We start from the raw sequence: 26,154 nt of genomic DNA on the forward strand, positions 1-26,154 counted from the left end.
TAACATTTCTTAAGTGTTTTATTGCTACAAACTGGTACATCTTATCACAAAAAGCTACAAGGCATATTATAACACATACTCTATTATACAGAGTGCAATGCAGTCCCCAAAACAGCCACACTCAACAGCACAATTTTTGAAGTTACTCATTCTGTACTAAGAGGTAAATATAAGCTTATGCTATATAGCATTTAATATATTTACCCCACAGACCTGCCTTTCTTTTCAACTGATTAGACCAAAAATTATTATATCCAACTTTCAATACACACATCAAAAAAATAGGATGCTTAAAAAAATATACAACACAATGTTTTAATCAGCTTTAACAGTCAGTTTGCTATAAAAAGCTCAACTAAAATAGTCTTAATTTCATTTTAAAGAAAATCAGAAACACAGAGGAATTATATAAACAAGTTCTCCACGGAATGGAATGCATGCATACGGTGGGGAATCTTCAACAACTTCATTTGAGACTATTAAAGAGTCTTAGCCACTTTAGAGCAGAAATAAAGAGCTGTTTTGCCCCCCCAATACATTTTCATTTTCTTGCACTTAGTTATCTTCGGTGTGGTCTAAAGTGAAGTCAGTTTGTTCTTCAGTTTCTTCTTCCTCTTCCTCCTCCTCTTCTTCACCCTCAGCTGGCTCATCAGCTTTGTCCTCCTCTTCCGCCTGCTGCTCCTGAGCCTGATCATTAATTTCAAAAGGATTTTCACCCTGAAGCAAAAGATTGAAAAAACCATACACTTTGATATTTATTTCAAACAAAATAATACTTATCATTTCAGTGAATGAAAAGGGCAGCCACTAAGAAATGCTATGGTATTTTATACAGTTTTTTAATCTGTGGGGGGTTTTGTTGTTTTGTTTTGTGGGGTTTTCTCCCCCCAAGAAAATCAAAACAGATTTGATTTAAAATTACCAACATCTCGTTTTTATGCACACTGGAAACTGGGATCCCAATAAACTGTTTTAATGGAAGTAGAAATGGCATTGAGAAAGAGCCAAAGTATGCTACACACAAACTTCAACATTCAGCAAATTAAAGTTACATAGTTAAGTTTCAACATGTTTTTATTAAGAACTGCAGCTGCTTCCTTTTTCTCCCCAATTAAAACCAAATCTGAACAGAAGAGTTTCCTTCTGCTTTTATTTACAGTCTTTATTCACTCTGAATAATTCTATCAAAAAGGTAAACTCTTCAGTAAATGAAAAAGAAATCTACAGTTAATTACACTGACTAGCCTGAAATTCATTTGGCTTTTTAAAAAGTAGATTCTCACAGGTAAGGGTCAAGTACATAGAAAGCTGGTATCATAACTTATCTGAGCCCTATGAAAACAAGAAAACCCCACATCTCAGTTAAAACTCATGCCACTTTTAGATGATGATCCATTCTAACTGTCAAGCACTGTGAGGCTACAGAACACCAAGGAGCATTTCACTGAAAAGGTAACAGTGTCCAACATTCAGCTAACAAAAACATTTATTAGCTCAGTAAACCGTTTCATGAAAAAAAAAATAAATGGAAAAGCAAGTGCACAAACCAATTCAATTCCTACATCAACAGAAAGCATTGTCAAATAAAAAGACTGAGCATCCAAACCTTAATTCAATAAGGATTAGTGCAACTCCCCCAAATTGTACTCATCTACCTTCCTTTTTGGACAGAAGCGTAAAAGAACTCCTGACTGCAAAGCTTCTAGTGCCATTTTCCTTGGGTTCAGTCACATATTTTCAATCACATTTGGGTACAGGAACAAGGATTTCCAAAGACAGACAGAAATAAGCTAATTACTGAGTTAAGAATACTCCACCTGGTTAGCTTCAAATACATGCTCATCAGTAGACATTATAGAGGGAAGATAGGTATATTAAGAGTTTCATACAGCCTAATAGAGAGCACTGTTTCCTAGCAAAAGAAAAAAGGCAGCCTTTCTCTGTAAATGGTCCTCAAGGATATCAGAAGCCCTTTTACAGGTTTGATACAAAAGGAAAGATTAAAATCCTCTCACGTCTAGGCTAGGCATAATGATGAATTGTAGCTAAAGAATGCACTTCTAAAAGGACTACTTCCACACTCCTAGAAACAACTTCCGACTGTCCCTGACTCTTGGGGACAAGCTACAGAAAATTGTAACACTTCGTTCTTGTAGAGACAGTATGTCACTTCTGGCTAACCTAGCAGAACTGGATTCAGCACACTACTTCTGGCTGAACAGATCTCTATACAATAATAACAGAACAAAACAAAAAACCCAAACAAACAAAAAAAGAAGTTGCTTTCCCCAAATGCTTTTTCAGAGAAAAATGTACTTTTCAAGTTCTCAAACTAAGGAAAAAGTTACTGCCCTCAAGGGGAAGATCCTAACAACTGCACTCTTTTCCAGTGATGTAGCATCAGAGGCATCCAGCACAGCATGCAGAGCCAATTTTGATGCTAGTTGATTTTGACAGCCACACTGGTCCCATCTTCCCAGATGGCTTTAAAAAACAAAACAAAAAACCCCAGGAAACAAAAACACGGGCACATCATTGAACTGCTGCAGAAAGACTTTATGATGCCTAGAGAGCATAAAAACCACAAGCAGATAAGTAGTTTATTCCCAAGAGATGCATTCTTTGGGTTCCTTGTCTCTAGAATATTTAAATTGGAGAGAAAGCTTAGGACTGTGAACTGGTATTTACAACTGAACCTTCGGGATTTAAATGTCCCCAGAAACCACTCTCCATATCTTTTTATAACAGGTCTCACAAGCCTGACCCGAAAAGATACCAAAGTTTGCCTACCTAATGGGTAAGCTTTAGAATGCCTTCACTAATACACATGATCAAACAGCCCTGGGATATAGTGATAGAAAATGGCAACCTCTATGATCCTTCTCTTGAGCAACATCCAAGCAGCTTTTAGTCATAAACATCATTCTATCTAGGAAGTTTTAAATAGTCCAAAATTAGAGATAGTCATGACTTCAACAAGTGATAACTTTTTGCCTGAGCAACAAGATGGTCTTTTTTCCTCCTTATTATAAAGGGACTTGCTACAAGTTCATTAAAACTCCTAAGGTGGCTGTTTCAGAGTGGCCAGCAGGTGGGTTGTGGTGGATTTTCCCCCTTCCCCTCTCTTTACCATATGTATGTAGGAGAATAAGGAGAAATTAAGAACTTTAAAAAAAAAAAAACAACCACCCAAACAACAACATACAAATAGCACAGCAGAAGCATAAATAGGGGAAGGAAAAACAAAACAAACTTTATCTTTTTTGCTCACGTCAAACTGTATCAGAAAGGATACGTAAAAATCAGGAGTTGCTGACCAGCAATTTTGTTCTTCTTTTGTCCAAGGCATTTGTGATGTCGATGACCTGTCTTTGCGACTCAGTACAAATCTATGCAACAGCCTCGCTGGTCTTCCCTGCTCTGAGTTTCCTCCTTCCACGCTGCATACATATGCGGGACAGACAACACTCTTCAAAAGTGTTTGGGGTTTTTTTTTGTTTGTTTGGGGTTTTGAGGGGTTTTTTGGTTGGAGTATGAGGATGGATGTTTCCCCAAGCCAGTCTGCCCTTCATCTCAAAGCAAGCTATTTTCGGCTGTAACAAGGATTTCCTACTCTCCTGGAAGACTGCAGGCACCAAACACATGTCACATTCTCCGATTCATCACATGCTGTATATTACAACTGGACTCCTTCAGTCTGCAGTTTATTATACATTTGGATAAGAGAGATTTACATAACCAGAAGCCAGACACATCTCACTGAGCAGGTGCTTCTGAAAGTACATTAAGTTCAATTCACCCCAGGAAATACTAGCACTAGGCATTCTAAAAATGTCAGTAGTCTCCTTGTGGAGACAATCTTGCAAATTTTATCTTCCTCAGTTTTCCAACTGATGACCAGCAAATTTCCATTCCCTCTTTTACCAGTCCCCCACTAGGGGGCTGTACAGGACAACGCACACACATACCAGGCCACAGGAATACCAGAAGAGATGGCGGGAAATACAGGCAGATATTCCAGGCTGTGGTATCCGGTCATTTACTACCTTTTCAATACCAGATATAGAACAGCCGTCAAACTGATGCATGCACCCAACCATACATAATTTTGCTGGACACGACTAATTTGACATTTTAAATCACAATTAACTTCTGTATTGGCTCATACCTTGTATTTTTTCAGACAAAGCAATGCTATGTTGCAGGAGTCTATTGTTTGGGCACAGGCAAAATTATAAACCAATTAAAAAGTAACTACCAGAAATTGTTAACAATGGTACTACAGAAAAAGTAGCTTCGCTGGCCCAGAAGAAAAAAAAACCACATTTTGCTAAAATGAATTCACATGTTTCTCCAACCACCTATCCGCAATATCTGCCATGCCTTTTAAATTCTCTGATCATAACAACTACTGTTGTAAGCTTTCTTTTTTTCTATGCTGCCATGAATCCTAGAAATTCTGTGGAATAAAAACTAGCTGAGTAGCGTGTGCACTGTAGTTTAGTACAAAGCCACATGCTGGAGCCTTTGCCTCTGAATGTAAAGATTGACATAAAGTGTTTTGTGCTTTACAGCTAGTATCACATATTGAGTTAGACACTGCTGATGCTTTCCTAAAGCGTGATTATTTTTTTAATAAGAGCATCTAATTAAAAATTAATATACATATAAATGGTAAACCAAAACCCGAAGCTGGTAATTCTGAAGGTGGTAATTTTTTCTGCAAAGTTATCCAAGACAACAATCTGAGACTGACAGAATACATGAAAAATATATTCAATCTGTGAGCTACCTAGAAGGCAGGAACAGAACACAGAGCACTGAGGCTAAACTGCATCATCATGGAAGAAATAGTGGTATAGCAAACATTACAGATTACTTTTTTCCACTTGCATCTTACCTTCACATACAGCTCATATCGTGCCTTCACTATAGGATTATTCAAAATACTGGTGGCAGTAAGAACACTCTCCCTTTTTATTTGTTCTCTGTAGGCCTAGGAAACAAATTTTACAGTGAATAATTATCATACACCTATTACATTTATCACACAAATTTGAATTCATGGTCAGTTTCTGTAAGGAAAATATTGTATTGCAGCATGAAGTGCTCGTTCTTAGCATTTAAGTCCAAATCACATAATAAGCTCTATTAAGTTTGGTAGTGTTCATAGTTTGTTGCTTTAGCTTGATCAAGAGATATGTTCATGTCTTGCTTATACAATGAACTACAACCACACAGCTGTCTACCACCACAGTTACCTGTTCTCATCTACAGATAACATGCATGTTATGCTGTGATGGAAAAGCATATTGTTGAAGATGTCCCTGCTCACTGCAGGGGGAATTGGTCAAGATGACCTTTAAAGGTCTCTTCCAACCCAAACCATTCTATGATATTCCATAATCACAGAAGCTCATATATAAATGAAACATTACTTTGACAATCTTGCTTACTATGACAACTGATTTTTTCCACTCATGCTACTCTTTCAACCCTTCTACCAACCTTAGAAGTGTATCATTATAAATTGTAACAGGGACCAATACCACACTACTGATAATTCTAAACTGCTCTCGCTCTTCTTCACATTAAAAAAAGACAACAGCCAAGCAAAAAAAAAAAAAAAAAGAGACACCAGGTTTGTTATCTTGCTGGAAACGTATGTATTGTGTTTTGCATTTAAATAACAAAATCTTTCCAATACTTAAAAAAATTCCGGTAAAATAAAAAACTCATTCCCAGTAACCTTCTCAGGACTTAGTACTTTCACCTTTTAAGCACACCAATGTTTCATTAACTGGGGTGCTTAAGTGCTTGCTACTTCATGAGATACTATGTTTACAAAGTGTAACAAGGACATTCTAACTTTCTAGAGAACAAGTAATACCAACAAGAACTTAGAAATTACTTGTACTGAGTACCATAACACTTCTGATTATGCTTGCCTGGTTTTTTTTTTCTAAATAATATGTCATATCTTACTTGTTTTCCTTTTGTGTGATCAGGAGATTTTAAGTGCTGCTGAACAGAACTATGTAGTGCAGGAACATACACACTGCAGGCACTGCAGTGAACAGTCTCAACTTTCATCATATGGTCATCAGCAGTAACCCCTGCCAAAGAAGATGCAACAAATCATTAACACAAAATGTGTTATTCTAGGGAAGTAGAAGAGGGGACTGGTTGTTTTATACCAGAAAATTACAGCTGTCAGTTGTTAAACATGTCGAACTGAACCACAGGGGAATGTTCACCCAAATTCAAGCATCAAAATGAGGCTCTCTGAAGGCAATGTTGAAGGAGAAAGTTTTTCACTTGGATATTCCAACTCCTCCTCTCCACAGACTATATATGAGACCCACGCAATAATGTTTGCTGTCTGAGGTTATGATATATGAACACCTACCTGCCTAAATAGAGGGAAATAAAAATGATACAATCAAATTGAACTATTTAACGTACAAAAATGCTATTTAAAAATCAACAATAGCTAATATCCTTAATAATAGACATTTTGATACAAGAAATAAAAGTAGTTTGATTTACTTTACCCCTCAAAAGAACAACTAATTCATTTCCTTGCCTTTCACTGCCATGAGGAAGCAAATGAATCCAATTCCTCTTGCAATTTTAAATATTAGTTTGCAAACAGAACATTCTGATCATAAAGGCAAACAAGTCCTCCAGTACTTAAGGAAAGTAAACAAAAAGAATTTGGGAGACTGTTAAGATGGTGGCTACATCCATTTTTAAGTAGCTTTTAGCATTTAAATTTGAATTAAGGTAATATTCAAATACAGTTATTGCCTAAAGTAAAGGTACTCAAAAGATGTCCCCTCTGGCTCTAACATATCTTTTGAAATCCCTCAAGCAAAGGATAAAGTGGAAGGATATAGCACAGTAAGGCAGGGACACACAAAATGCTCTAGAAAACTGCCTGCAGGGCAGCCAAGGGGAAAGAAATTCAGGCCAAGATTCATCTTGGGTAGACAAGAGAGTGCTCCTCCTCCTTTTGTCAGTGTCCCTCAAACCACAGCAACTGTCCCACTTACATTATCCAGATCCTTGCCATCATATTTGACCATTATCACCTTACCACTTTACTACACCCTCTCTTTCAAACCATCAGCAGACACCTGTTGCCACTCCACATGCATGATTCTGAATCAGGCTGTGGCAAAGCCCACGTAATTCTGTGTGTCAAGTACCTAGCACAATGTTATCTTACTTTCCAACACTGGACAGCAGACATAAATAAGGTTTGCTATCGCCCACTGTGCTTACATTCCACATTATATCAGAACTGAAGCAAGGAATCCCAACCAGGTACAGAAAAGGTGTGAAAGCTAATAATTTTAATCCAAATATTGTATCAAATTCGAAGAAGAATGAAAATAGAAAAGGACAAGCAGAGCTCCACAGTATGCATTTCTATATAGAACACATTATTCACCTTCCATTATATCTTTTTCAGCAGCTTGAGCATTTTCTGTTTGGTTGCTTGTCTGTTGCTTACGCATAGCCGTCTTCTTGAATTTATTCACCATACACTCCTACAGAGAATCAGAAAAAAAAATAATTGTGACACATTTGATGTAAAATTGTTTATATTTCAATAGGAACCTATACTTAAACTCAGAACAGCTCTGTTATAGCAATTAATTGCTGTTACTTCTTAAGGCACTATTTTAATTGTAACACTATTTTACAGACTCTGAATTTGCTTCAACTTTTAGTAATATGTGCTATGCCAAAAGTCATTTGCAAAAGGAATGATGATAAATTAAGCATATATTGAAGATAAATGGTAAATTTTAACTACATTCTAATGTAAACATATTATATAGAACAAAACCCAATTGTCTTACATGAAGAAACTCCATCACTACTTTGTCAAATTTGGTTTGCTTCTGGATATGATCCAATGTTTCCTGGTGAGCTGCACTCTCCAGATGGGACTCAATTTCTTTTTCTTCAAATGTTCGAAATTTACAAAATGAGCAAGTAAATGCCATTCTATCAAGAGAAATAATTAAATAATATTACCATTAAAGAAACATTCTTCCCTCTCTCCTCAAAACTATGAGGACGTGACAAATCTAATCAGAAAAGAAATGGGAAAGTGTTCTTTGAAGAAGCCTAAATGAAAAATAAATTAAAAAAAAATTCCAGTATTTTACCATTATGAAGGGTAACTGCTATAAGAACCAAACACAAACCAGGCCAGTCTCAGAGTAATAAATTATCTATGCAAAAGATACTGCTGAAATCAGAAGCTAGCTATTTAGAAGCCAGATTATTCTGTAAGTGTATCTATCACAAGGTCTCTAGTTTGTGTCACCTTTTATAGTACTTATCAGTCAAACCAGTCTCTGATTTCCTATTTACAAATAGCCAAAAGAATTAATTTAAAGCTCATTTTCCATATAGAACCTATAAAATCTTTATAAGGAAATACAGCCTCCTCAGCACAATGAGGAAAAGGCACTAATGCTATGATCACATACCGTGCTGACAGTTTTGTACAGTGCTGGCCATTAGCCCATTTCGCTGTGCAAGACTAGAAAAGTTACAGAACTATCGACTTATTTTTGCTACAAAATAGCTCACCATACATATAAAAAACAGAATAAAGTCATCTAACAGCTTAAGTCAGCATGAATATATATTTAACTAAACTATATACTTCAAAAGCAGTACCATTCCAAACTGCTTCTCAAGTGTGCACTGATGCCACTTGTGGGGGAGAAGGGGTTAGGAAATTGGTTATTTTCTGATACAGCAGAGGTCCAGTGAAACATCCAGTCTTCTAAGCTACAGGTGCTAGGTTTTGGGTTGAGTTTGTTTGGGTTAGGTTTTTTCCCTTTGTTTCGGGGGTCATTTCTTTGCTGCATTTTATTTTCCTAAAATAAGTCCAAAGGGGCTTTCGGGAAAGAAGGATAAAGGGGGAGAAAAACACTGCACACAAGACAGAAGTTATAGCACAAACCTGTATCCATCACCATATTTTTCACTGTTTTTTTCCCTTCTACGCCTTTGCTTCTCTCTTCTGGCCTCAATTCGCCGCTTTTCTTCTTCTTCACTTTTAACTTCTCCTTTACCATCTTAACATACAGCAGAAGGATTTAAAATGTTGCATTAAAAAACCCAAAACCACACACACACACACACCCCACCCCCCCCAGTAAAAGTATCTGTCTTCCCTGGCTCCTCCACAAACACCTCAAAATGCCAAGAAAGACCCTACAGCAAAGTGGTTCAATGACTTATTTAAATGCCATAGAAGTTTTGCTTTGTTTTCCTCCTCTAAAGACAACCAATTTAAACGTTTACTTCTAACAATTAAAACTTAGTAAAGTGGTTACAGTCACAAAAGTAAGGAAATTCAGAGTTAAAGCAAACCCTACCCTGTTGTGCAGTTGCTAAAGGCTTCTTCAAGTAAGTGACCAGGAAAGGGTACTGTGGGCACGTTATTTAAAACTTTCCATGGGTTTAGAGCACCATTGCTACAATCCCCTTACATAAAAAGAAACTATCTAAAGCCATTCTCTTCTGCTGAGAAAGCAGATCCCAAAAACAAAAGCAAAGGTTCTCAAAGGAGACAAGGCAGTGTTTCGTTAAAGGTATGGTACCCAAACTGAACAACTTTTATTATTTTTCCCCACTAGACTTCACTTGATTTCACAGAAAAATGTTCCAAAGGTTTTCAGCTGAAGAAACAAACCAGTGGAGGAAGAGCCTGCTGCGGGGGGGAACAGGGGAAATCACCATATAACAAAAAGCCAACCAAACCTTCAAAGAAGAACTTCATTAAATTATAAGTAAGACCACAAACAAATAAATGACTAAAAATTAGTTTTGCAACATTAAAGACTTCTAAGGACATTAACTTTATGCATAAGTGTTCTTGTGCTTGCCTTTCCTATGTCTGCTTTAGAAGTCTATGGACAAAGGGAAACAATTAGAATATTATTCGGCAAGTAGTTTTAGAGCAGGAAAAAACCGATCACTTGAGTTTTCCCTTGCAGCTCAACCTTAGGAGAGAGGTCAGCCTCCATGAAACCTCCCTCCATCCAAACAGCAACTGAAAGGAACATACAGCAGCATAATACAAAAAACAAAAAAATAACCTTGTTAAAAACTGTTTTCAGTACTCAGTGACACTTGCAGAGCCACATTTCCACAAACTAACAGCTTACACTTCATTCCTGATTACCCCAAGGTTTTTCATTTTGTAGCAAATTTTCAAAAATTACTCTGATCCACAGAAGAGAAAGACTCCTATCCAAAAGATTTTCTTTCTCAATTCAATCTGAAAAGAAAAAAACACCCACCCACAGAGGCGATTCCGATTACTGATCTTAGGATTTAAATTTCATTTAGTGCCTTACCACCAACCTTGGAAATGTGCAAGGGATCACTTATTTTACTGCTGTAAAAAATCACCTAGTATAACATTCTGTGGAGTGTAATGGCCTGTATCTTACTCTTCAAGCTCACGAATTCAAGTGTCCATCCTGTTACAAGCTGGGGACTGGAAGCTGGAATCTACATATAAACTGGGACACCCCAGTGGGGCTCCCACTTTCCTTCAGTGCACTTATGCAAGTTTTCAAAATCAAAAACCCCACATAATTAAAAAAAAAACCCACAATGAAAAAATACTATTTCAAGAAAAGAAACTCCAATCAGTTGGCTGCAAACTTCCAGCACTCCTTACCATGAGATTGGACTACATACACAATAGGGCAGCACACAAGGGAAAGGGGACTGAAAATCGTTTCAGTCTTAACACTGGATTTCTTTGTGTATGTGTTTGAAATCACTACAGTTAACAGATATTTCAGCTGATTTTATGTAAACTAATAATTAACCTGTTTCATTAAAACTGCACATGAAATAGACCCCATGTGCTTGAGAGCAGCTCTCTGAGTTAACTAAATGCACTTTTATAAAAGTGACTCACCTAGGATTTAAGGGTGAGGTTGATCAGCTAGTGGGATAAATAATAGGATATGGGTGAGGAACTGGTGGGATAAACAACATTTAAGCAATGGAATGGCAGTAAGTATAGAAGATCATTTACATTAATTTCACAAAAATTAAAACAAGTCAAGCAACAACATACAGAAATGATCAGAAAGCAGAGAGACAAGAAGCACATAAAGAACAAAACAAGTGATAGATGGATGTTACAAACAATCATCTTGTCCATGGCCTAAATTTATAAACTCTTAAAAAAAAAAAAAACCACAAACCAAACAAGTCATGCTACTCAATTACTATTAAAGCTCATACATATAGGCTTACTAAATCTATTCACTCAGTCACACAAATACTTTACCTGACAAAGCAAACTGACTTACCTCCAAAAGTCTGATATCCAAGATCATAAGCATCTCTTGTGAAGTCTTCATATATAACAACCGCACCACTTGTGTCCACTTCAATTTCCTAATAAAGTCAAATCCATAAATTTTGTAAGAAAAAACCCAATGCCATTGTGAATACAGAAAAAAAGTGCAAATTAATTTTTTCCCCAATAATCTGTTACTTGCTATGTATCAAATACAACAATGAAAAAAGCAAACTGAGTATCTGCTTAGACTTTGTGTACAAACACTTCAAGCTACACACTTCTCCTTAATGCTTTGAAGTCTTTGTGAATTAGTTTCACAATCAAAATTCTCACTGTCTTCTACATAATTATTCTGACTTCCAATTAAGACTTTTAAATACTTAGTTGAGAATAGGTTAATACCTCCACTCAAAAAGAAGGAAAATAACATTCCAGTCTTTCAACATGGAACCAGAATATATATACACATGCTTAGCTTACTAATCACATTCTTACATTTTGTTGCAACTGATCTTTCTGTAGGTGCAACTAATCTCTGTACCCTAACAGAGAACACCTGTTAACACTGGGGGTTTTTTATTTGCCCTCTCTCCTTGATGTGTCTTACATCTTATCCATTCTTCCTCATTGCTGTTTAGTAATCTCCCTGTCCCTTAATTTCTCAACCCATCCAAGCAGGTTATAGGTGTATGAATTCAAGCTGACTACCTATGACAACATGAGTGGTATTCATGTGACAGCTCTCTGTGCATTACAAGAATAGGTTAGGGTCTACAAATACACCTCAAAATTCATTTTCCAGGCAATCTGCACAAGCTACACCTTGCATTTGAATTAGTAAGGATTTCAGACTGCCACAAAAATATGACAGTTTTAGATGAAGTGAAGAAAAAAAACAAACACACTATATATGTTTTTCTAAACCGAAGTACTTAATTTTTATAAATCTAGCTTAATAATTATTCATCTTAAGGTATACTGTACAAACTTTTGAAATCACAAATATTTTCCAATTCTGGGAATCTTTACCTCTATAGTAGAATCTTGGAAAGACGTCTTCATGTCTATAAACATAAAATGAAGATGAAATAAATAATGCAAAAGTGCTGTCACTGTCAATTCATTTTAAGGCAACAAGATATTTAGGAAAAAAGTCCAGCTTGTTATGCAGCTAGGACAGTCTACGTCTACATTTATCATCTTTTAGAAATAATACTAAATGTAAAACCAGTCATCCTTAGGAATATAAACTAAAAGTCTTCTAGAAGCAATCACCTATATCAAACTCCACAAAACATGTGGAAGTTTCTGCCAAGTCTGTGCATTTACCTCGCAAGCTCTGAGTAAAAGTAATTTTAAACATTTTTCTGGTGTGATGTGAAACCAAACTATATAAACGCTGCAGATCCAAATTACTGAGGAAACTACAAGCACAAAACCCTAAAATTTGACTGCTGTACATGCCATTCATAATATTTAATACTCAAGTCTACATTCCCTCAAAGCACGTAATTTATTCAAACCTCATTAGTGACTTTTTTTCCTCCAGCTTTGCCTGCAATATCAGAATTATTGAAGTTGCAGAGTTGTAGCTTCTTTAGAGAAGCTAAATCAAGCGCCACTAATACTTTGTAATGTATATATCCAGTTTATCATATTTCCAGTTCTTCTTTTCACTATGGAATTTCATTTACAAGAAGGAGCAATCTCTCTCTACCTTTCATAAATTATTCTGTAATATTTTTCACTGTTATCTCAATTTGCCTCCCTCTCCTCTTCACTCACACCTTATGTCTTTCAGCTGCATTACAGTCAGTACACTACTTTTTATATTCATCAAAGTACTTGGGCAGCAGTGCCCAGGCTCAAGCAAGGGCACGTTTAATATTTGTCAGGCATTGTCACTTAAGGCAACTTGAGATCCGAAATTGTTTTCAGTAGTGAAAATTTGCCTCCAGGAAGTATCATTGTAAAGTCTAAATGAAAGAGTCTTCAGCAGTATATATTTAAACACATCAAAATACTCAATTTCATTCAGCAAATTATCTTTGCAGTAGAAGAGCAAATTCAGAAAATCTGTTGTAGAATACTTCAAAGGTAGAAAATGAATTACAAAACAGCACATACAACCTTCTTTCTGAATATTAAGACTAAATAATTCCCAGTGAACTAAAAAAAATTATTAATTGTAACTTAAGAATTTTGGTACTTGTTACTTACTAGGTGATTTTTTCTGGCTCAGCTTCAAAATAGGTTTTGTCATTTTGGGTTTCTTGATAAATGTCCCACCAGGTTTGTTATAGGGCTGTGGCATCATTTTTCTTTTTATTCCTCTTGCAGCAACTGCTGCAGGACTGGGTTTGTTATGATAGTCAACAACAATTCCAGGTCTGTGCATTCCTCCAAAGTCTCCCATATGCTGAAAATTTGTGAAATCAAGAGAACGGTATTAGTATATGATATCAATGGAAATAAAACAATTACTTGGTACAATAAAACTGCGAACTAAGTAAAATCTGCGTTCTAGAGCAAAATGCAGGGGAAATTTAAGCTCCCAGTTTGATGTTTTGATGCGCAATGGCTTTGTGGGTGTTTGTCCAGTAGAATGAATACATATGTATAAACTGTGTTTCTGCTTATTCAGAACCATTGTCCAGACAATGAACATGTCTGTCAGAGTTCATATCTCAGCCTAACATCTTGGCTCCTCTCTTCAGATTCTCTAGATGATAAATGACTTCTCCCTCTGGGAAAAAAACAGAGCTAACCAACCCAGTTTGCAACACTTTAGTCAGCAGTCATTTAAAAAAAAAAAAACCAAACCCAAACAAACAAAAAAAACCCCAAAAAACAACAACGAAAAAACCCCAAACCACCACACAAAAATGCAGATTCTTTATGCCAAACGATTAGTAGTGATTTGAAAACTGAGTAAAGAAGGTTGTCCTTCAGAATTTATAAGTTGGGCCTGGAGGGAGCAACAGAAAAACATGGCAGCAATAAGAATGAAAATTCAGTTGAAAGACTAAACCTTTCTATTATTTCCAAAATGCTGTACAGTCATTTGTGGATACTTGCTTATGAAAGTTACCTCTCTGAAGGCATACAATAAATGAGTAATCTGAAGAGGGAGAATTTAGGTAGCTGCAATATTTTCCAAAGCACTAACATACTTCTTAATATTAATTATTTGCTTAATAAAGGGCAGAAGAGAGCCCACTGACTGGATGGGTGACTTGGATAAGCAGAAATAATTGTATTGCCATGAGAAGAGAATTAGTATTACACTATCAAAGTTAAAACAACATAAAAGTAACTTCAACACACTTTGTGAAAAGTATGACTTTTTTAAGCAGATTTTAAATGACAGACAAAATGTACCAGGACAGGCACTTTTCTTAATCAGAAGTCCATGCACAAGATCTCCATGTTAATTTATTTAGTTGACATAGTTACAGAACTACCTAGCATGTACATTTACACTGTACACATCTGAATTTGACATGAAGTAGGCATTTGGGTAATTTACTTTTTTTTTTTAAAAACAGTCTATCTATTAAAGGTGCAATGCATTTTACATATGGTAAGTAGTTTAGCCTTTACATTCTCCTTTATTACATGAAAGAATAAAAAGATAAATTTCAAAATCAAAACAAAAAAAAGAAATAAGGATATTGGGCTGTAACTCTGCACAAAACTTTCAGATCTAAATAAGTTCTGAAAGGATGGCATCCAAGCTTAAGAACCCAACACTTTCAGCTTCACAAGCAGAGAAACATAAAGATTAGAATCTATTTCTCATACCATGCTACATGCTAGCTAGCAGCCATGTGCAAATCTGAGCTAAAATTTGAATATAGCAACTATAGTACTCAAGAATACTGCAAAGTAGACTTCCTGAAACAAAATCACCGCACAATTAGGCATTTAAAAGACCCAGTAAAAAATAATCTTCCTCTACACTTCAAGCTACAAAGAAGTTGTATGGTTTAATATTAAAGAATTTCTTCCCAAAGAAATATGGCACGCTTAAGAATTTTAAAAGATAAGTTACACTTAGAGGCACAGGCAGAAAAGTGTTCACTGAACTCTTCATGCTTAAAAAAAACAAACCATAATCAGAACTGGGATTTAAAACCAAGATAAAGGGACACCATCAACTCAAAGTTAGTGCTTCTGTCAGGATTTTTCTTTTTATTCTCTTCTGTTGTATTTTTTTCCCCTAGTTCATTTAACATCAAGCATTACTTCTCCAAACTGTGATTCACTACTTTTGTGTACAGTTAATCTTGCTGTTTCTTGGACATACAGTTTTTACATCCTACACTGGAAAGGAATCCACTGAAAAGGAGTGACAACATAAGTCTTCAAAACAAAATTAATAGAGGTAACAGGACTAGGCACACTATCTGGAAATTAATCTCAATTCTGTGAAAGGACCTGATTTCAAGTTGATGATGCCCCTTTAACCATGCTTTAATTTTGAACAAGAATCACTGTAACTGCTAACCACCCACCTTTGCCATTTCCTCCCCATCACCCTTCCAATACACAAGTCAGAGTAAGAAGTTTAAAAGACGACTTGATGTTTGATAAAGCATGTGTTCAACATATTAAAGAATTACCTAAACTTTTACCTTTACAGGAAACAAAAACTACTCTGGCATTCACAACCTGGGTTTTATTTTTTACTTATACATTGCACCTTTAACCTACTCAAAACTTCAAAAGGCTTTGAATTAAACTTTTACAGTATTCAAGAATTTCCCCACCAGCAGCAAAGATGCTAGTGTTTACACGGAAAAATGCAAGTCCTTTTAATCCCTTTTAGACCAAACCTATTACTTTTATCTTCACCTTTCAAACAAAAGGAGAGATTTAACAAACCTTATCAACTAGTCTTCTATTACTCATTACTTTCAACAGAAAGAGGGACAGGGTTCTACTTAAAGACAGCTTCAAGGGGGTAAACAACATTGTCAACCATAATAGTTTGCTTAGACAAAAACCCCACACTGTACCGAACAGTGCATTTGTTTTAAAGCAGTGGTCTTGAAAGGGTTTAAAAGAGTGTCTAGTGAAAAGAATCTGAAAAGATTCTGTACTTACTCCTCGGCCTCGGCCTCTGCCTGTTGATGGTCCTCCAAAAGCATCATAGTTTCTGCTTCCAAATCCACTTTCAGGATAAGCAGGCGTTCCTCTCCCCCGAGAGCCTACAGGTGCAGGCTTCATATGGGGTGAAGAAAAACTGCTGTAGGAAGAGTAACTCTCTCTTCCTCTGTCCTCCATAAACCCAGGCCTCAATTTTGAACGGGAGTAAGGTGCTTCCCAGCTAGACCCGCCCTGGTTTCTACCTCCGAAAGAGTCAAGGCTATTCCGGTAGGAGTTGTCAAATCGACCACCATAACTACCTCCGAAGCGGCTTTGTTCGGGTTCATTATAACCATAGCCAGATCTGTACAGATCTCGCCCACCCAGAGAAGACCCGGAGTCGTAAGACTCATAAGGTCCAAACCTGGAAAAGTTGCACAGTGAGGAGAAAAAAAAGTAAGCTTACTAATGTTATACATTTCAAAAGACAAGTTATCAGTTGACATTTATCAACTAAAATCAATTTATTACTATACTGGTCTGTACAGTTGTGTTATTGTTTGATCTTGATTAGGGCTGGGCAAATCATACTATGACCAGATAGAAAGCTATCTGAGCCATTTTTGCTACAAATAATTCTAAAGTTCAGTATACCTGAACTTTGTTTACTTAAAATTTTCAGCAACATTTATTTACTAAAATATTATTAGAGCCCAGCCCTAGTCTCACGAAAATAATCACCTGCAGACATTCATAGGCTAGTCAAACTCTCCTTTCTTTAAAATCATGCCCTCATATTCTAACAGTTAAACAGCAGTTAAAAGGCAGCTTAGTTCTGAACTGAGGAAAAAAAGAAAAAAGATTTTTTTTTAGTGGTACAGTTGTGAGTCTTAAACACCCCACAGTTCTAATTTTAAAGGAAAAATACACGTGCTCTTCCATTCATATTTGTATTTTTTGGAAATGTTCTTCCCTGTAAAATTCAGTCTCCCAATCAGATTTCATGATCCATTTTTCACTTGCAGACCATAAAGTCTAGCAACTCAAGATTCTGAAAGTCCATCCCAATGCATGCACAGTGGACACAAAAACAGTCCTTGGAATTTCAGAGTAGAGTAACAAAGCTGAAATCTTTATTATTTACCAAGCATTTGCTTTGCCTTGAGGGTGGCGGGGTGTGTGTGTCAGGCTAGAAATCGTCAAGATTTGTAACCGCTTGGAAGGGAAACACATTAGTGTCCCTGCAGGGTTATAACAGGGTGATTCAGCAGGAGTTGGGAAAGACAGCCCCTTGACTGATAAAATATAAACTAGAACAGACTCAAATTACTAACTGTATCTATAGTAAACTGAATGCCTTCATTTTAAAATACATTAGTCTCAGAAGACCCAAAGCTACACAGAAAATGACACTATCTACAGAAAGAGCCCATGCACAATATTAACGTTACATGGCAAGAGACATTTCAGTGTTCAAGTAGTCATTCAACCTTAATCATATGCAGATTACTATATGGTAGGTACAGCTCATTCCTGAATCTCTGCTCAGACTTTTAAGTCAATCTTAATGGTCATCATTAAACAAATTATACTTAACTAAAATGTTTAACAGAACCGTGCAGCAAAATACAACACTTCTCCAGCCTCCCTACTTAGTACTGTCCTTGCCCAGTGGCACCACAGTGACTACAAACAAGAATCATACAGTAGTCTGGCTACAGCCAGACAAGAATTCAAGGGCGCACACAAGAAAACCATCAGATTATCTAAGTTTTCTTCACATTTTATTTCCTCCAAGATAGAATCACTACTCTGAAAAGCATACTTCTTTAATTACAATATTAAGACCTAAATCAAATCAGCTGCTCCCTACTGTTTTTATCTGAAAGAGCAACAGTGATAGTATCCTAACATTAAATACACAACTTTAAGACCACTGCATCAGAATTTTTATTTTTAGACCAATCCATCCTACAAAGCAGCCCAGAACATGCACACAGTTTTGAGTGTAATCAGTACCTGCCAATGAAATAATCTGGACATGACTTTCAGATTCAACACCAAGATCATTTGAGCACTGCACATTCAAACCAAAGAACACATACCCTAAATGTTCCTTGAAAACGGAATGTTGATAGATTCAGTCTAAGGCACTAAACCAGTTAGGTCTAGTCTGCTATGTCAGAAATGGTATATCAGGCCAATCAGCTACAAATTGCCAGCCATTACCGAGAAATAACTTTTTCCATTTTCATTCAAAGACGCGTTGTTTCACTGTCAAACTGTTCCACAAAAATGCTGATTATTACAAGAATCCAGCTCTTACAGTTTAGTATTTGCCAGTATTTATCGAACACGAAGACTCAGAACGAAAGTGTTCATACAAAATCATAACAACATGCCTCAGGAACACTTAAGTTAGAAGACAGAATGATTTAAACTTAAATTGGGTTTGATCAATTCTTGGGACAACTGAAGGATTATTTTACCTGTTACCACCACCACCACCTCCTCCGCCTCCACCTCCATGACTCTCCATCCCATAGGATTGGTTAAGGTAAGAGTCCATGGATCGTGGGCCACCATAGCCTCCATGCCCATAATCACGGTCCATGTCTAAAAAAAGAGCAGAAAAATGTTTATAAAGAAAGCAAGAAGTCTTATGAAGTAATCTAGCTTAAATTCTTAGATAAAAAGTTTACTCTTTGCCACAGTGCTTACAAACAAAATACAAAACTGTCAGTTGCAAACCAATTTTGACACTGGGCTTAGGGAAGCCATGTGTCTTTGTCATCATCTGAGTACCTCTTAAGCGCAATCAAGTTCATATTTTTTCCCAGTAGTGGATACCTCGGGATTATTGTTTCATCAGCTGGAATTCAGACTCAAATTAAATTAAGAGAATTAAATGGAGAAGGTCTGATGTAGAATATGTCAGAAGTTAGTGGAGAATTAACAACACTTCCCACCCTTTAATAACACACCCAGCTCACAGACATCTGCCTTCTCTGTCCAATGCCAGAAGAAACCTTCATTCACATTGACAGAGACTCTGGGTCAAGGTTACAAGCTGTCATGCTGCAGTGCAGACCGTATATCCAGCACAAACAAAAATCCACCCAAATTAGCACTGAGTTGCAGTTCACTAACTGCACTAAGACGTTGGTATTTCACAGCTGAACTGATGTCACTTCATGACATCTTTATATCTTATAATGAAGTCTGGCAAAGAACCAAATTCCTCTTCAACACTGGAAGTCCTATGCAAAAGTTCTGGTTAAATAACCACTCAAATTTAAAGAACTAAAACAGTGCTGTAGATCTGATAACAGGTATGACCCACTGTCTTCCTGTAGCATACACAATTTGCACTTCACTGGCATTTCAGTGACCAAAACTGCTTTCCAGTACCAACCAACACTAATGTTTGGATAACACAAAGAAAGCCTAGCAAGTTAAGCCTCACAGAAAAGGTAAGACAAAGAAGAAAAACACAGTGAGGATAAAAATATAACCACACAAAGACCTGTCTGCTCTAACAAGAGAGAGCATCTTACACACTTCAAAATCTCCAAGTTTAAGCTATTGACTTTTCCAAAAGATAACAGGACAGTAAGCTCACTTGGAAGTCAGAAGAAATTTTCCTGCTTAAAGAAACATAGTAATTCTCTGTGCATATCCTTTCATGAAAATAACTGTAGTGATGAAAATAAGTATATATACTATTTCCTGTTTGTACCTGCTTCTTGTTAGCACAAGACAGCCATTGTAATTTACTTTGTTACATCTGTCAACAAGAATTCTGCAAATGGTATTGAGCTGACTATATCACTTTTACACAGATGTTCTTAGCATGCCTGCATAGAGACTCCAATAAATTAAGATCTCCTGCTGATTTCTTTTTTCTAATGATCATAGGTAGTTTCCAAAAAAGTAAAGATGATATTTCTGAAACAAAAAAGCTTTTAACATGGAAGTCACACTGCACCTTTCCATATTCCAAACATACGATAAAGATTCTGCAGCAAAGCACAAAAAACCTTTCCAAAATACTCATCACGTAGCACCACACAGCAACAACTTAAACTGCAACAAGTTACTCTTTAAAGAAATGGTTGAGCCTTGTGACAGAAACATGTAATATTCCTCTCTGATGTGACTGAATGATCTACCACCTAATCCAGTGGAATACCCTCAAGACTGCCTACATAAAGATGTAGGCCAGTAAGAGTAAGGTAGTCAATAAAATAAATTCAGCTTCACAGAAATTAAGGTTAGATGATCCCATGGTCAATTTCAGAGCCAAAGTTTGGTTTTTTTTTTAAATACAGCATAGCTAATCAAAAGACACTGACCTTCTGAAAATTTAATATCTGACCTGAAAGTACCCAATAATTTACCTTAGTTTCACTTGCTCCCTATTATCTACAGACCCTGAGATGGCACACAAGTAATTAGATTAAGAGTTGAAGAGGTGAATCAAATCATTCAACAAGAAAGCACACAACATACTGTCAAGATCCCTACCACTGCAATCCAATTCTATTACAGCATAGCGAGTAGTGATCAGCGGTGTCTATATGCCAGAAGTTCACTAGTGGGAAAAAACACAAAAACATTCAGATGCAAAAGAACTCTTCCAAAAAATGGTTTGAAGCATAGTGTTGAAATAAATTTTATGTCTGAAATTTTTAGCATGAAAGCAAATACTAAAATGTTCTTACAATCACAGGATAACTTCTGACATCCACTTTTGCTCAACACTCTCCTTACTCATCCACAGTTCATATTACCTAACATCAGCATTCTTGTAGAACTATGACAGTCCCTAAATCCTCACATCACTGCCTTTAGGATATCACCACCTCCTCCCTAACAGCGAACAACTTACTCATCCTTTCCAGACTCACTGCATTGCATTTACCTACATTATAATACACTCACGTTTGAAAATGTTTAATGGGGGATACAAAATGTACAAAGAAGAGAAGTGGGATGATCATTTCTATGATTTTCTGCTACAAGAAACTGTAGGTAGCAAATGAAACTTGAAAATAACAAGCTAAAAATTACTTGGATTCTTTTTCACAAAACAGATACTTAAGCCCTGGAACTGCTCTGTCACAACATGTTACTAAAAATTTACACAGATTCAAAAAAGAAATTGGATAAATCCACTGACAAGAAATTCAAAAGGATGTCTAACACAAAGACTATGTCTCTGGTTCAGAAAGTCCCCAAGCTGCAAACCAGCTAAGACATACCAAAGGAGTACTTGTACTATTCCTTCCACATCCCCAAACGGACAGTGACATACAGGATATTGGTGAGGTGGAAGAGACACATCTTTGACCTGACCTAATGAAGGTGATCCTATGATCTCCTTCCAACTATTTCATTAACTGTTTCAGATTGCTGAGCAGTTAATCCAGCATTCCAACCACTGGCCTCCTGGTTCAGTCATTTTGCAAGCTGCAGCCTTTACTGAAGGTTTATAGATTTTACACATCATGCCCAGAGCTGGGCAAAGATACTTGCACTTAATTTGAATGCAGTATTTCTTCAGGCACTAAGCTCTTCTTTACTCTGAAAGTTTGTTCTCCAGATAGGCTTTATTATTAAATTTTTGAATGTAGTAGCTGAATAATAATCACTTGCATAGCTGTAATTATTACAATCTGAAGGGAAACAACTTATTAGTTGACAAACCTCACAACCACAGACATAAAAATCCATTCGCACTGGTCTCTTTCACACTTTTGATTCTTCTTCTACAAACTAAAGCAAGATAGATGAACATGAAACATTAAAAAAAAGCTGTATTTGCACAGAACAATTTCCTCTGTCAGTAGCCTGCTCCCCATTCACTGTTATGTTAGCTCTGGCTGTCACTATCTGTGGAGATACACAGAAGTTGCCTGTCAGTGCAAACTATTCAGACTAAATGTGAAATTGTTTCACATGCTAAGAGAACATGTGTTTAAGCTCTAGAAAAAACCACCAGGAATTGTATTGCAGTGTCTCAAACTGACAATTCAAAAGTGTAGTATACTTCATTTAAGTTTAAATAGTAGCTTTATCAAAGAAACCTTTGAAGAAATATTATATCTATCTATGAATACTACAGAGTGAAAAAGAGAAGGAAAAAATAAGAAGTGGTTCATATTTGCTCCTAATGTTTAAAAGTGAAAGAGTAAATCTCTGAACTGATGAAGGCACGAACAAAATATCTGAAACAATGAGTTTGTTGAAGGAATAAATTGGGTTTGGTATCTGCAGCCTCTTGCATAAATACGGTGCAGATGAATGGGCTGTTGAACTAAAGTACAGAAATAGAATTGCAAAGAATGATCTCACTTTTCATTTCTAGATCATACTTAAAGTCTACTAGGGTAGGGGAGAGGGGAGAAGAGTTATGTCAAAGGGGGCAAAAAATGTATTACTTCTAAAATAAAAAAGAATAGGACACTAAAAGATAAGTTCAATTTACAAATTAAAATGTTAATGTATATGTATTCCATCACATTAAAAAAAGCCATATCTGGTAGAGAGATCGTTTAAAATAGCTGCAAAATAAATTTCAATAGCCAGCAAAGAAAAAACAAATTTTCCTTTGGAAAAGAACTAGCAAGTTAAACATGTAGTAGGTAAGACTCAGAATCCCTTGGTACAAAGGACTCCATTTAAAAAAAAGCTTAAGGTTAGAGAACATTGAAATCATATTCACAGCACAAAGAAACAAAATCATTTTCAATAGTGTTCTACATGTTAAGCATATGAAAAGGCTAGGAAGATGAGAAAGGAAAAAGATCTTGCAGCAATAAATAATAAATGAGAAAAAAATAAACTTCAGTAAAATAAAAATAACGTTTAAGCAATAAAAAACCAGAAGTGCCATCTTGAAACAAGCTACATTTCCCTATATTTTAAATTCATAATCCACAATGACTATGACAAGCTTAAGGATCCATTGTGCAATAAAGAGCAACATTTTTTCCAGGCACATTACATTTGTCGTAACACCATGCTGCTTTAAGATCACAACCTCATCAATAGATACAGAAGTTTTATCACATCGTTGAGTCCCTTGCAAAACAAAGAACTAATCCAACAATGTAGATGAATTTTAGAATAGCAGCAAAAGCCATTTCCCGTTCCAGATTAAAAAGGCAATAGTTACAGTAATCAAAATATTTACATGAATAGTTAATAATATTTCTGTTAATAACATTAACAGAATTTATTCTACAGGCCATGTCATCTCTGTCTCAAACCAAGTCATCAGCACGGGACAATGGCGGAATCACAGTGGTCATCAGCCATCCAATGAAAAGTGCTTCACACTGGCTAAAAGTTTCCAACAGAAACAACCTTGCCAAGAACTCAAATGAAAACCGGGCAAAGATGAAAACTCTTAACATCCATCCTCTATTGCCATCTACTGGACCCCTACAAAATAGCCTTTAGACCACTACAGAATTGGGGTAAGACAAACCTTCATGCACACCTTACTAACGTACATACAATGCAGAAACATTAATGTTAACTGTTTCAAGCTACACACATCATAATTAAACTTGTTTAATAATTATGAATAATAGCTTAATTATCACAGTGAAAATTATTATTACAGAGGTACATGAAAGGAACAATTTAATTGCACAACGCCTATTTGATTGGTTGCTGCCCATAGGATGAGCCTGAATTCACTTTAATATGACTGTTGTCAGATCTCAGTAAAGCAGGTTCTAGTTAATGGCTACAGTGAATATTCCAACAAGATACTTAAACCTCCACTTCAGAAAAACCTTTTCTACCAAAAATCTAAAGGACATCTAATTAAGAATCAATACAGAAGATTAAAAAAACAGGACCATAGCTTTAATTTAGTTATTTTACTATCAAGAAAGATAAACACAAAATAATATCATTGGCAAAAAAGCTAAGACTCAAGGAATGTATCATAAAAAAAAAAAATCATACTGCAATCAAAGATGCATCTGTAATCCCATGTGTCATTTCCACATAACGGCCAGCAAGAGTATCAAGAGATCCGACAGCAAATACTTATTTGATGACATCTGTAAATGAAGCTTGGGTACAGTTTATGGTAAAGCTTTTATATTAAGAGCCTTTTAGTACTTGCCTGCATACTGGCAAGAGATGTCAAATCATTTCTTGAGTCTTATTAAATTCACAGCCTTAATCATCTTACAAAAATATGTGCATTTCTTTTTGTTATATGTATGTAGTAGTATAAAAACAAGAGTTAGCTTTTGCTATAACACATTTACTTTATATGCTTCTGTATTCCTTCCCAAACTCTTAAACTGAAAAAAAAAACAAAACAAAAAAACAAACCACAAGCAGTTCCAAGTTCTGTTTTTTCCACATCTGTATAAAAGGGGGAAACATCCTCTTTCTTTTCAACAGAAGTAGTAAGAACCAAATACAGTAGTCCATAAGAAAACAAAATACCGATTTATGCAAAAAGCATCATCATAAGAAAAAGTCTGTATTCCCCCCCCATCCCCACTCCTTGATCTCACAATTTTGATTTGGAACGTGCAGGAGTTCATGTTGACATGCCCAAGATGAAAATCAAGTCTCACTCCCAGCCAGTTATAACTCCTCCAGAAAACCATGTTACGTACTTTTAATAACCCGTTTGTTTTTTGTTTTTGTCAACACTGACCGTTCAGCCCCAACGCTTTTTACAGGTTAGACGTATTTATAGCTCATACCTGAGACTGACCCACTGGGCATGTTCACACCACAATGCATGGGGGTATCTGGGAATCTCCAATCTCTGTCTTCAGCTGGAGAGGATGGGTCAGTGAGAATGACTTAGTGCTTAGCAAGAGCCGGAGGGGAGAGACAGGGAGCCGCAACAAGAGGCGGCTCTCTCTCCTGTCGGATCTCCAGTCTCCTGACACGACCCCCTCACGGAGCTCGCCCCGAGCTCCCCCCGTCTCTGCCCGCGCCGCCCCGCCCGCCGCCTCCCCCTCGCCCCCCGCTCGCCCCGCGCCCCAGGGCGCCTCGCCCCGCGGAGGGCCGCCCCCGCCCGCGCCGCCCGCCCGCCCGCGCCGCCCCCCGGGAGGGCCCTCCTCCCGCGCAGCCCTCCCGCCGCCGGCCGCCGCCGCAGCTCCCCCAACCCGGGAGGGGCGGCGAGGAGGACGAGGAGGTGGATGAGGGGGACTCCGTCCTGCGCGGAACAAAGCTGCTGCCGCTGCCATTTTGAGACGCGGCCGGGCCCCGCGGCGGCAGCGGTGGCGGCGGCCGGGCCCTGCCCTTGCTCTGGGGGTGCGCCCTCACCTTCCCCGTAGTCCATGACGACGGCGGCGGCGGGCCCTGCTCCCCTGGACGGCTGACGGCCGCGGCAGCGCAGCAGCGGCTCCGGCTTCTCTCAATGGCGCCTTCCACCACAACGAGGCAAGGCGGGACCTGTGCGCGGCCGCGCGGCCACGGCGGGCGGCGATTGGTCCGGGCGCCGCGTCACGTGAGCAGGCCGGCCTGCAAGGAGAAGGGCCCGGGACCGGCAGCGGCGCCGCGTGAAGCGTTGGCGCAGGGTGCCCGGATCGGCTGTGTCACGAGGGAGGCTGAACGTCGGCCATGTTGGGCCCTGGCAGCCGCCATTTTACGTTCTGGCGCGGCCCCTGTCATGCTTGAAGCCTCTCCAGGATTAGCAGTGGTGGAACACC

The 26,154-nt window shown here is 37.5% G+C and overlaps 1 protein-coding gene across 2 annotated transcripts; it reads right to left on the reverse strand.

Annotated features, from left to right (window-relative positions):
- Positions 1-25,926, reverse strand: ZNF326 (zinc finger protein 326). 2 transcript variants are annotated; one of them, XM_054833298.1, is made up of 13 exons: positions 25,769-25,926; positions 25,198-25,272; positions 18,943-19,069; positions 16,472-16,877; positions 13,583-13,781; positions 12,392-12,426; positions 11,370-11,457; positions 8,993-9,107; positions 7,872-8,019; positions 7,457-7,556; positions 5,986-6,116; positions 4,901-4,996; positions 1-717 (listed from the first exon to the last, which is right to left on the reverse strand). In XM_054833298.1, the coding sequence occupies exons 1-13, from the start codon at positions 25,782-25,784 to the stop codon at positions 556-558; spliced, it is 1,698 nt and encodes a 565-aa protein (XP_054689273.1). In that variant the 5' UTR covers positions 25,785-25,926; the 3' UTR covers positions 1-555. The 2 variants fall into 2 exon arrangements, with proteins under 2 accessions (XP_054689273.1, XP_054689274.1); XM_054833299.1 differs by lacking the exon at positions 25,198-25,272 and having other exon boundaries at positions 25,769-25,921.
- Positions 25,927-26,154: the final 228 nt, after the last annotated feature.

This window comes from Grus americana, chromosome 8 (assembly GCF_028858705.1).
Source record: "Grus americana isolate bGruAme1 chromosome 8, bGruAme1.mat, whole genome shotgun sequence".
Lineage (NCBI taxonomy): Eukaryota > Metazoa > Chordata > Aves > Gruiformes > Gruidae > Grus > Grus americana.

Excerpts from the sequence above, each read along its gene's own strand:
- ZNF326 (XM_054833298.1), bottom strand. Across the intron at positions 19,070-25,197 it reads GCCCAGTGGGTCAGTCTCAG|ACATGGACCGTGATTATGGG; the intron begins GTATGAGCTATA and ends CTCTTTTTTTAG. Across the intron at positions 8,020-8,992 it reads AAATATGGTGATGGATACAG|AATGGCATTTACTTGCTCAT; the intron begins GTTTGTGCTATA and ends TTCTCTTGATAG.